The sequence below is a fragment of the Bos javanicus genome, chromosome 6, assembly GCF_032452875.1.
Source record: "Bos javanicus breed banteng chromosome 6, ARS-OSU_banteng_1.0, whole genome shotgun sequence".
Classification (NCBI taxonomy): domain Eukaryota; kingdom Metazoa; phylum Chordata; class Mammalia; order Artiodactyla; family Bovidae; genus Bos; species Bos javanicus.
In genome coordinates, this window is record NC_083873.1 from 22,837,871 (window position 1) to 22,850,643 (window position 12,773).

The 12,773-nt window shown below is 40.2% G+C and overlaps 1 protein-coding gene across 3 annotated transcripts in view; it reads left to right on the forward strand.

The window, feature by feature from the left end:
* Positions 1 to 12,773, forward strand: part of SLC39A8 (solute carrier family 39 member 8) — an 83,396-nt gene that overhangs the window by 23,679 nt on the left and 46,944 nt on the right. For 2 of the 3 annotated variants that reach the window (XM_061419549.1, XM_061419548.1), the window contains exon 3: positions 7,453 to 7,615. In XM_061419549.1, coding sequence (XP_061275533.1) covers positions 7,453 to 7,615 — 163 coding nt within the window. Of the gene's footprint in view, positions 1 to 2,236; positions 2,469 to 7,452; positions 7,616 to 12,773 lie in introns of all 3 variants that reach the window. The other variant, XM_061419551.1, reaches the window with a different exon arrangement.

Consider the following 12,773-nt stretch of genomic DNA (forward strand, 5'->3'; position numbering starts at 1 on the left):
AGGCTCCCATCCCAGGCAGGTGAGCTGTTCCTGGATAATGGAGAAGGGATCTCAGACAGGCAAAAGCAATTCACTGGCCTTAATTATTTCTTGTGTTTTGGGCTTATCTTGCTCTGTCTTCCACTTCCACTGTTTCCACTGTGGAAACAGTGGAAAAACAGTAACAGGCTTTACTTTTTTGGGCTCCAAAATCACTGTAAATGGTGACTGCAGCCATGAAATTAAAAGACACTTGCTCCTTGGAAGGAAAGTTATGACCAACCTAGACAGCATATTAAAAAACAGAGACATTACTTTGCCAACAAAGGTCTAGCTAGTCAAAGCTATGGTTTTTCCAGTAGTCATGTATGGATGTGAGAATTGGACTATAAAGAAGGCTGAGCACCAAAGAAGTGATGCTTTTGAACTGTGGTGTTGGAGAAGACTCTTGAGAGTCCCTTGGACTGCAAGGAGATCCAACCAGTCCATCGTAAAGAAATCAGTCCTGAATAATCATTAGAAGGACTGATGCTGAAGCTGAAACTCCAATACTTTGGCCACCTGATGTGAAGAACTGACTCATTTGAAAAGACCCTGATGCTGGGAGGAATTGGGGGCAGGAGGAGAAGGGGACTACAGAGGATGAGATGGTTGGATGGCATCACCTACTCAGTGGACATGAGTTTGAGTGAACTCCGGGAGTTGGCGATGGACAGGGAGGCCTGGTGTGCTGCAGTCCGTGGGGTTGCAAAGAGTTGGACACGACTGACTGAACTGAACCGAACTGCTCTGTCTTATTCACGGACTTCCTTTCCTGCTTTTGCACAAATCATATATGTATTCTCAAAGTTTTTCTCTCCTTTCTGTACTCTCTCTGTGATGATCTCCTCTAGTCCCATTTAGCTGTTACCTCTTTACAGAAGACAGTCACATCTTGATCTCTGGCTTCTACCTTTCCCAGAGAAAACTCATTCATCATTTCCATCTGGTGTCCCACAAACAGGCATTGCAACTTTAAATGTCTAAAATGAAACTTGGCACCACCCTTCTGAGTCTTTTCTTTTCCTAGGTTCTCTAATCCCACAAGTCACAACATTCTATTTCTACTTTCTTGGAGTTCTGACCTCAGAGTTGTTTTTGACTATTTCCTCTGCATATTATTTCTGCTTTGTGTGAACTCTAATAGTTCTTTATCATTAATCATTTTCTCTCTGGTTTTAGAGGTACTGGTGTATCTGATTTATTGCTGCTGAAATTATTTAAATTTCCTGATGGAAAGTATGATGACTTATTTTTCTTTGTACCATTTTTTTCTTGTCACCCTCCAGCATCCCTCCACCTTCAGCTTTTCCCATCACTGTAATACCCTGAATTTATGAAGCAGTAAATGTTGAGTGAAGGAAAGAATTTCTGTGATGTGTAGTACAGTTATTATACATAGTTTGGTATTGTTAAAAAAAAAGTCGGATAGTAAGGTAATAAAAACATTTTATTCAAGAACTATTGCAATAGGCGAAAAGTACCTCAGTATAGAACAGTATTCTTCTCAGTTCTGAATACATCATAGATGAGTGGGGATTTATAGCTAAGGAGCAGCATGGGGATCAGTGGATGGGAAACTTCTGAGAGGAAACATCAGAGGCAGAGAGGGATTTTGACTAAACAGACCCAACAGGATTTCTGCTGAAGCCAGGTTAATCAGATATCAGGGTGAGGAAGGAGGAATTTCACCAGATATTGAGGATATTTGGATAATGTCACATGGTAAGGACAGGGGATTCTCTGTAAACATATTTAGCAGCATACTTGCTAAAACTGGGTAGCACCAGCCATACAAGGACAGATGCAAAGCTGCAGCCTAGAGGACTTAGACTGGATGGATCGTGTGAGTCACTCAGTGGAGTCTGACTCTTTTCCAACCTATGGACTGTAGCCCGCCAGGCTTCTCTGTCCATGGAATTCTCTAGGCAAGAATACTGGAGTAGATTGCCATTCCCTTCTCCAGAGGAACTTCCCAACGCTGGTCTCCTGCCTCGCAGGCAGATTCTTTACGGTTTGAGCTACAGGGAAGTCCAGAGGACTTAGAACCTGACTGAAGTTTAGTCAAGGAGGAATCTGTTTATTTATCTGAGCTGTGTAATCTTAAGTCTTGCCTAATTCCTTGGCACTTAGTATAAGCAGATTTCCACTGTATGAAATGTTGAGGGAGGAACTGGCCCTAATCATTCAACCTTCCCTTGTCCTCTCTTTGGACCAGAACCCAGAATCCCTACAAAGATATGTCTGGAAGAGAAACAACTTCTCACTAGTCAGCACTGGTGGAAGGTGGAGTGGAGGAAGCAGAAGAAGAAATGTATGGGACTATCTGCTAAAATGATTTTGAATATAATTTGGGGTCTCATTAAGAAGATGCAGCTAAATCCCCTGACCTCTACCACTTATTTGGTACTTTGTGTGTATAAGACCCCTTTGAAATCGTCTTAATGCAGGTAAGAGTTTAACTCAACATGTAGAAAATGCCTTTAGGAAAAAGTCCCCAGCCCACTGTGCCTTAGCACGGCTGCTGGTTGCAGTCTGCAGCTTTTTTTGCACAAAGCTCAAAGGGCCACAGCAGACCTCAGAGTGGCAGTCTTGAGAATAGCAGTGTTGTAAGAGCAAATAGGTGGAAAGAACAGCCAGTACGGAAATGTGAAGGAACCCGTGAAAGCACACGGAAGCAGATACTCTTCAGGTTAATCACCCTGAGCTGTTTTCTGAGGAGCCCCTGTTGGTCACACCAGTTTTATAGTTCATTCATTGTTTATTTTGGAGGAGGAGGGGTGTGTTTGAGAGGACGTTTGAACTTCCTCAATGGTTCTGCCGGTTCTGTTGTCACTCTGTTCTGTCCAGGCCCTGGGCGCTCATCCTGTTTATCTCTGCTCTGGAAAGCACTGCCCTTTCTTAGACAACTGCTTTCTTTGTGTCAGGTTCAACTTTGTTATTTCAAAGCACAATAAAAATTAGTGTTATTTAAAACCGAATAAGGTGCAGTATACAGCTGTTTGCATTCCACTTGCTGGTAGCTATTAGGTTGGTGCAAACGTAATTGCGGTTTTGGACTGTGAACTTTAAATCACTATAACTAGGCTCAAACAAATCTTTATTAATCAAAATAAGAATCATTCAACCAACACATTTTTTGCCAACGAGGAATAAGTTTGTTTATTCCTGTAGCATAAAAATCCATGCTCTGGGATTTGACCAACTCTTGGAAAACATATTCTGCCTCCTGCTGTTTGTGGAAGCGTCTTCTCTGCAAAAAGTTGTAGAGATCCTGGAAGAAGTGGTAGTCGGTTGGCCAGAGGTCAGGTGAATATGGCAGATGAGGCAAAACTTCGTAGCCCAATTCGTTCCACTTTTGAAGCATTGGGTGTACAATGTACGGTCAGATGTTGTCTTGGAGAAGAATCGGGCCCTTTCTGTTGATCAATGCTGGCTGCATGTGTTGCAGTTTTTGGTGCATCTCATTTATTTGCTGAGCATACTTCTCAGATGTAATGGTTTCACCAGGATTCAGAAAGCTGTAGTGGGTCAGATGAGTAGCAGACCACCAAACAGTGACCATGACCTTCTTTTGGTGCAAGTTTGGCTTTGGGAAGTGCTTCTTCATCCAACCATAAGCTGGTTGTCACTGGTTATCAGACACAATCCACTTTTCATTGCATGTTGGAGTCTGATCGAGAAATGGTTTGCTGTTGTTGCATAGAATATGAGAAGATGACACTTCAAAATGATGATTTTTTTGATTTTCAGACAGCTCACAAGGCATCCACTTATCGAGCTTTTTCACCTTTCCAGTTAGCTTCAAATGTCAAACGACTATAGAATGGTCAACATTGAGTTTTTTGGCAGCTTCTTGTATAGTTGTAAGAGGATCAGCTTTAATGATTGCTTTCAGTTGGTGGTTGTCAACTTCTGATGGCCGGCTGCTGTGCTCCTCATCTTCCAGGCTCTCATCTCGTTTGCAAAACTTCTTGAACCACCACTGCACTGTCTGTTCATTAGCAGTTCCTGGGCCAAATGCTTTGGTAATGTTGCGAGTTGTCTCTGCTGCTTTATTACTCATTTTTGAACTCGAATAACAAAATGACTTGAATTTGTTTTTTGTCTAACATTATTTCCATAGTCTAAAATAAATACAAAATAAACAGCAAGCCATGTCATTGGCAAAAAAAACATAAACTGAGAAATGTGCATTAAAATGTTATGTAACATAACCACATTTATTTAAGAATGTATCCAGTATCAAATGTCAAATTTCAACAGTGCAAAAACTGCAATTACTTTTTGCACCAACCTAATATTTAATTAAACTAAGTCAATTAATTTTCACTCATAACTCCTTTATTTTTATTTTTTAAAATGAAAATATAGTTGACATACAATATTATGCTAGTTTTAGGTGGTTAGATTATGTTAGATTATATTAGATTATGTTAGTTTTGGTGATTAGAAATTTGCAGGCATTATGAAGTGATAAGTAGTAACCATCTATCCCCACATAAAATTATGACGATATTATTGACCATGTTCCTTATGCTGTATATTACAACCCTATGGCTTATTTATTTTATAACTGGAGGTTTGTATCTCTTAATCCCCTACACCTACTTCATCCCCTTTTCTGGCAGTCACTGTTTGTTTTCTGAAATAGATAGCCACTTTAAATGAAGCAGGCCTGCCATTAATTCAGTTTTGTCACACTGTTAGTAATCCTCATTCTAAAATCATAAAGCAAATCTTGAGTTTTGTTGTTTCACTACCTTTTTGTTCTTTCAGCACAGATCATCAAGACTCTCAGCTATCTTACAATATTGATTTATATTCTTGACTGCATTTTTTTAGTGTCTTTAATGATTTATAATGGACAGTCTGGCATCCATAAGGATAGTGACTTTAAAACTCTTTACTGCCATTTATAGTAAGAAATGAACTTTATATTGCAGTTCAGTATCCGTGTGTCTGGTATGTATAAAGTGTAACCGAAGCAAAAGTTTGACTAAGCAATACTTATTCTTGTTTTATGTGATATGCTCTACAGTTTCTATGATATTGTTTTTTACTTACTTACAAAATGCTGACTCTGATGTTGTAAGTGGATTTCCTGACCCATGAATGCGTCACATTAGAATCTAAAAGGAACTGTTTAGCAGTCATCAAGTTTTAGGAAGTCTTAGATTGTGAATTCTGAGAAGACTTTGCACATTATCTATGCACAGCTTCCCCCTTTCCTCCTATTTTGGAGGCATTTCCTTGCAGGGAAACAGTGCAGCTTTGTGTTTCTACTTCTAGACCTATTTATTTCTGGAATCATGCAATGAGGCAATTGAGCCACATGGACTCTGTAGTTTTTTTTTGCTTTTGGCCGGGCCTTGTAGCTTGCCAAAACTTAGTTCCCTAAAGAGGGATTGAAACCAGGCCCTGGGCAATTGCAAGTGTGGAATCCTAACCACAGGACTGCCAGGGAGTTCCCTGGACTCTGTAATGTTTGAGCCTTGCAATTATACTGCTAGGTGTCCTCATGGTAATGAGTACACTATACCCACTTTCTCTCCCCCGGTTGGCCATCAAGCTATTTTTTCCCTCCATTAGTTCATTATCCCCTATTCTTGACCTTAGGAAAGACTGTTACCAGAGCATCGAGTATATTGTCACCTCTTCTAGGGATGGCACACAGTTCTCACTGTCATAAACCCAAAGGAGAGTTTGGCTTGAATAAAGAATAACTTTAGGTACATTTTTCAACATTAACAGTTGTCTGAATGTGCATTTTCTTTAAGGCAATTGAAGTCTTAGCCTTTGGCAACTTCATACATTTTGTAGAGGGTTAGGACTTCAGTAGGGCTTCCCCAGTGGCTCAGTGGTAATGAATTCACCTGCAGTGCAGGAGACCCTGAGAGACTGGTTCGATCCTTGGGTTGGGAAGATCCTCTGGAGTTGGAAATGGCACCCCACTCCAGTACTCTTGCCTGGAAAATCCCATGGACAGAGGAGCCTGGTGGGTTGCAGTCCATAGGGCTGCAAAGAGTCGGACACAACTGAGGGACTAAACAACAACAAAGGGCTTCCACATATATATTTGGGGAGGACACAATCCAGTCCAGAGAGCAAAGCTGAAGTCTTAGTGGGGCTTAAATATTGGCTGAAGTATGTGAAGAAATGTTCTTTGCACTTATTAGAGATATAATTTTTTTATTTGAGTGACTGGGTATTTTTAATGCTCTGTAATTCTTACAACATTTATTAGCAGTAATAATTTCTGCTAATTTAATTTAATTAAACACATTTAATTTCTTTTATATTCATCTTAATAATCCAAGTATATAGAAGAAAGTTTACAGTTAAAATATACCTGAGTAAACTGACACTTTAAAAAAGTTATTTCTGAAGAGAATTTTTTTCTAATGCAGGCTCTATTCCTTATTAATAGTTAAATGAATTTCTAAACAGCCTCGCACCATTTTCAAAACTTTCTATGATACAGAAAAGCTACCCACCATCACTGAGAATAATAGATATTTTAGCAAACAATGACTTGTTCTAAAGACCTGTTTTCAAACAACTTTTACATATTAAGATTCTTATTATTTTAGTCTAGGATGGATGAATTTCTTAATCATGAAATTATAAGGGAACCAGGTGTGTTTGTCTATAAGAAATGCTATTCTGAGCCACTTCAGTAGCCTCCATGAAATACCTATTTGAACCAAAGAAAAACAGAGATGGAAGACTGAGGATATAAAGTTGTTTTAGATCTCTTTGTGTGAATTGGTTCACTGTTAATATTTTTAGAATCCTGGAAATCCCCAAACTTACATTTTGGCTGCTATAGATAGGCTGTTGATCAAGAAAAAATTTTTTGGCCATTTTTCTAGTTTCTAGCATTAAAGAGGTGTGATTTGCTTCACAATTATAGAGGTCTATACATTTTTACAGTAGGCTTGTTTTGAACTGTGGTGCTGGAGAAGACTCTTGAGAGTCCCTTGGACTGCAAGGAGATCCAACCAGTCCATTCTGAAGGAGATGAGCCCTGGGAGTTCTTTGGAAGGAATGATGCTAAAGCTGAAGCTCCAGTACTTTGGCCACCTCATGGGAAGAGTTGACTCATTGGAAAAGACTCTGAGGCTGGGAGGGATTGGGGGCAGGAGGAGAAGGGGACGACAGAGGATGAGATGGCTGGATGGCATCACTGACTCAATGGACGTGAATCTGAGTGAACTCCGGGAGTTGGTGATGGACAGGGAGGCCTGGCATGCTGCGATTTGTGGGGTTGCAAAGAGTCGGAGGTGACTGAGGGACTGAACTGAACTGAACTGTGTATAAACAGTAATGTTGAGTGTCTAGAGAAAATACTTTGTATCTCTTTATGGTATCTTTGCTGCAGACTTTTGCTGTGTTGACACATATATGTTTACTTTGTTTCTTCTGTTTCAGTGTTTATCAGCTGCAGAGATCTTTTCCCTTCATGGCTTTTCAAATGTTACACAGATCACCAGCTCAAACTTCTCTGTCATCTGTCCAGCAGTCTTACAGCAACTGAACTTTCACCCTTGCAAGGAAAGGCTCAAACACAAAACAAAACCCAGTCTTTCAGAGGGTATGTTGGAAGTTTTTTTCTCATTTGTTGGAAAAATCTGGGGGCTAGTCTGAAATGAAATCAAGATACTTCTGCTTTATTGCTCTGAATCAATCTGCACAGAATCCCTTGGTTAAAAAAAAAACAAAACAAAAACCAACTTATATTCTGGAAATCTTTCAGAGTAAGTATGACTAGAACTCATTTATGCCTCAAAAGTTATGCTCTTCTATTTATGGAGTCAAAGTTTTACTTGGTACCAATTGAAAATTTTATAAATTTTGGTCTAGTTTTAAACAATATATGTTTTATGCTGTGTACATTGGGTGGCACATTACACTTTTTGCATTCACTATTTGGGTCATAACTGATCCTTTTCCATTACCTTGTGCTTATCATATTATTTTAAAACCTGTCAATTTATCTGTCACTGTCAGTAAAGGGAAAAGGGAGCTAGTATGATTCTAAATTAAGTCTTAAGGTACTGAGTTATTACTGCTTTGATTTTCAAAAATGAAAGAAAATGCCACTGACTATTTTAAGTGCCTATAGTAGTGTTGCCATAGATTATTGCATTAAAAAACAATTGTAAAGAAAATTTAAAATATAAGTGAGTATATTCTTACTCTATAGTTCACATAATTAAATGTGTGGAAGAATTCTTTCATGAGTGAGATAAACCAACTGTTGAGGCGCTGTTTGCTAACTTTACAATTTCATGGTATTCTCCGATTGTTACCTGCCCCACGTGAGTATTTTAATTCTCTTTTGTTTTGTTCCTTTATTTTCTGTTTATTAAGGATTACTGAGGGGAGGGAGAGGGCCATGGCTAGATCTTCTCTGGGGGACAGAATTCTTGGTCCAGGGAATACCAGCATAAGCTTGGGGATGATCTTGGCATGTGCTTATGCATCAGTGAGAAAGCATGCATGTCTGGGCACAGTGAGCAGGAAGCAGAGTAGAAGGAGATGGTAGCCAGGGGCCAGATAGGGAGGGCCTGTAGGGTGTGGTAAACTGAATTTTGTTCTGAATGTGGTATGAAGACACTGTAGGGTTCTAAACAAGAGGGCGATATGATTTTATTTGGATTTGTAAAAGATTATTCTACTTGCAGTTTGAAGAGTAAGTTGTTATGGGGCAAGAGTAGAAGCAAGGACATGGATCCGGGGCAGGGCTTAGCCTGATGAGGGCTTGGTCTAAGGTGGGAGAGGAGAAGTGAGGAGATACAGTCAGATTCAGGATGGATTTCTGTGAGGCTTCCCCAGTGACTCGATGGCTCGGCAGTAAAGAACTGGCCTGCAACGCAGGGACCCAGGAGACGTGGGTTCGATCCCTAGGTCGTCAAGCTCCCCTGGAGGAGGAAGTGTCAGCCCACTCCAGTATTCTCACCAGGAAAACATCCCAATCTGGGAGGTCACAGGGTCGGATGACTGATCGTCAAAGCATGTGGGCACTCAGGGTGGACTTTGGAGATGGTGCTAATGTGGTTTGCCCTCTGCACTGGATGTGTGAGAGGGAAAGATGAATGAAATTTGAGCCAGAGAAACTGTATAAATGGTTGCACCTGTATCCTGGGGTGGACAAGACTGGGGAGGAGCACTTTGTTGTGGAGGAAGCGAGTGGTGAGTGTATTTTTGATGTGATTGGTGTAAGCTGTTGATGTAGACCCACAAGGGGCAATGTCCAGTAGACAGTGGATACACACATCCAGAGACTAGGTTGAGGCTGGAGATTTGTCATCCTAGTGGTCTTTGGAGCCACTGGTCTGAGTGAGCACATCTAATGTGGATATAGATAGAGAACATAAAGAGATAGAGAACATAGAGTAAAAATGGAGAAGAAAAGGGAAGCCTCAACAAAGCAAGTGCCTTTTTTTTTTTACCAACTTTTGGATTCCTTTGTGTATATATGAGTAACAGGGATAACAATGAAGGCAAAAATAATGATCATAGCCAACTTTTATGTAGTGCTTACTGTAACAGCCACTTTTCCAAATTCTTTTATATGTTAACTCAATTCATCTTTGGACAACTAAATGATGAAGGAACAGTTATTCCCATTCTACAGCCTAAGAAACTGAGACACAGTTCAAAATCATTTGCTCAAGATTACACAGCCTGTCTCTGTGCTTCATTTGTAAAATGGAGATAGTAATAGTACTTTCCTTGTAGAATTGTTGGAAATAGTAAATGAGTTAACATATGCAAGTACCTAGAACAGTGCCTGGCAGAAAATAGGAAGAATGTGCCTTCGCTCTTCTTACACACGTGCTCAGAGGTTGACTCCATTCCTTGGCCCCCATGTAAGACTATTCTTTTCTAACACAGAAATGATTTTTTAAATAATGAAATGCCCTGGATTCTTTATATAACAGTTTACTTAATACAGAGACAATTTTGAGCTCATTCAAGGGAATGAAAAACCAAAATAAAAGCAAGCCAAAGAGTCATGACTCATTTGTAAAGACCCTGATGCTGGGAAAGATTGAAGGTGGGAGGAGAAGGGGACGGCAGAGGGTGAGATGGTTGGATGGCATCACTGACTCTATGGACATGAGTTTGAGTGAACTCTGGGAGTTGGTGATGGACAGGGAGGCCTGATGTGCTGCAGTCCATGGGTTCTCAGAGAGTTGGACACGACTGAGTGACTGAACTGAACTGAACTGAAAGAGTCATGATACCAGGATTTTATGAGTACATTTACTCTGATATTTCAGTGAGCAGATAAGAGTTTCACATAATCTGAGACTTCATATTTTGTGATTTTGCAGTTGCCTTTCATGTGCTTTACAAACTCATATTGATGAGTGCAATAAACTGATGGTAAATCAAATTTTCTAGGAGATTAATTATATTTTAGCAGTAAGTTAATGGTCTAAAGTTGCCTCATTTTTTTTTTTTTTTAGTTACAGAATGCCTTTCAATTCAAATAACAGATAAGAATAATAGTATCTTACCCTTAATAGTATCCCTGAAAATCACATTGTCCAACTCTGTAATACAACCGATGACATAAGTCTGTGCTCCAGTGGGGTTAAATGGCTTCCTTCAGGTACAATACCTAAAGTGGGATGAGAGCCCAGGGCTCCTGACTCCTGTTTTGTTGTATAACAGTGAGCCAGATGAACTAAAATTTATATCATGTCTACTTACTAAATTAAAAAAAAACCAACAACTACATTTATTTAAGACATTAGGGAATGGGTTAAATGGTTTAATTTATCCTTTTAAAAACTCTGTGAAATAAAAGAATTAAATGAGTTTGAAAAGATGATGTTCTTAGAATAGTCTTATCACATCATGGGCATTCAGTACATGTTAGCTGTTGTTATTAATATTCCTTGAAAATGTGTTAATAATCCTTCAGAGCTCACTGAGAAACAGAGAGAAAGGATTTTCTCTGAAACAGATCATTAAAGGGAGTCCCGTGTGTAGATGGAGAGGTTCAAGGAATATTTTGATATTAATTCATTCTTTGGTGCTCAAGTTGAGTGGATGAATGGATCTTTTTTCCCCTTGAGTAATGCCCTAACAACATGAAGGGAAAGCTATGCTGTGAGCCTGGAGTGTAATGGTACACACTCCCACCATTCCCCAGGTGGTTCCAATAAATGTGCACAGTGATAGTAAGGAAGGTTAGAAACATTGGACTAGCAAATGAACTGGTATTTTTTTGACAGAGTTCTAGGCTGTGCCTTGAAAATATGGCATTCATTAATTCATCAAGGTATGTGTGCTATTTGCTGGGCAACATTCTGGGCTCTGAGGATGAATAAAACATAGCCCCTGTCCTTGAAAATCTTATAATTGGTAGACAAATATGCATACATGTGTGCTAAGTCGCTTCAGTCATGTCCGACTCGTTATGACCCCATGGGCTGTAGCCCTCCACACTCCTCTGTCCATGGGATTCTCCAGGCAAGGATACTGGGATGGGTTGCCATGCCCTCCTGCAGGGGATCTTCCTGACCCAGGGATTGATCCTGTGTCTCCGGCATTGGCAGGTGGGTTCTTTACCACTAGTGCCACCTAGGAAGCAGACAAATATATAAGTGATAAAATGATAGTGGCACGCAAGAAATGCAAATGCCCCAGATATCTTCAAAGAGCTGTGGGGAACTTGATGAGGAAGAGATTGCTGCCCAGAGGAGCCAGAAAGGCTTCATGGAGGAGAGGAGGTCTTATCATTGGTGTGGAGAGCCGTGTGTGAGTTTGTCAGGCAATGAGGACAGAAAGCTGTTTCTAGGTAAAGAATCACAGTGCAAAGATATTCTGTATATGGAAAACATTGTGTCTCCATGAAAGCCATGTTGATAAGGGGGTAAATAAACAGTACTGTCAAGGTTGTGTGGCAGTTTATATGAAGGGCAGTTGCAAATAGGAACACAAGGTGATCAGAACACTGTTTTCAGATAATGAGTTTGGTGGCTGTGTCAAGTAGGGAGAGGAAGACCAGACAGAAGGCTGTCATAAGGCAGCCGATGAAGACTGGGAGATGACAAGAGCCTGAACTCAAGGCACAGGCGATGGGATGGAGAAATGAGTGAAATATCTCAAGCAGAATTGATGGAGTTTGGTTGCTAATTGTGTTTGGAATTGACTGTGGGGAGTGAGAGATTGGAATTGATCCTGATGCTTCTGCTGTTTATAGAGACAGTGGACCAGGGTAGTGGAATAGGATATCTCAGGGGGAAACTGATGAGCTTAATACCTGTAGTGGCTTTGCCTCTGTTTGATACTCAAAAAATTCTTTGCACTTTGATTTTTTGATTTTAGTTTCGATGTGTATATATCTTATCTACCTGATTAGATTATAAATATTTATTGAAAGAATGAACACATGTAGGCGAGTGATGGATAGAAGGATGTTTGTGCTAAGGGCTACCCACACAGATTATACTCTGGAGGAAGAGGTGGGGTTGAGAACTTTCTCTAAGTGGAAGTGCTGAGGGGTGTGGGTAGTATTGCATTAGGCGATAAGGTAACAAATGGGAACAAGGTGGATCTTCGGAGTCTGGTGAGATAACTCTAGGGATGGTCAGGAGTCTGGGACTGATAGGAAAGTATCTGTGGAAGATAAAGGCATGGTGGGTGCTGTGATGATCTTTGTGGTAACATTGTAACATTTATTATCTGTCCTCTTCATATGGTGCTCAGCCCAAGCTACCTTGTTTTGCTTT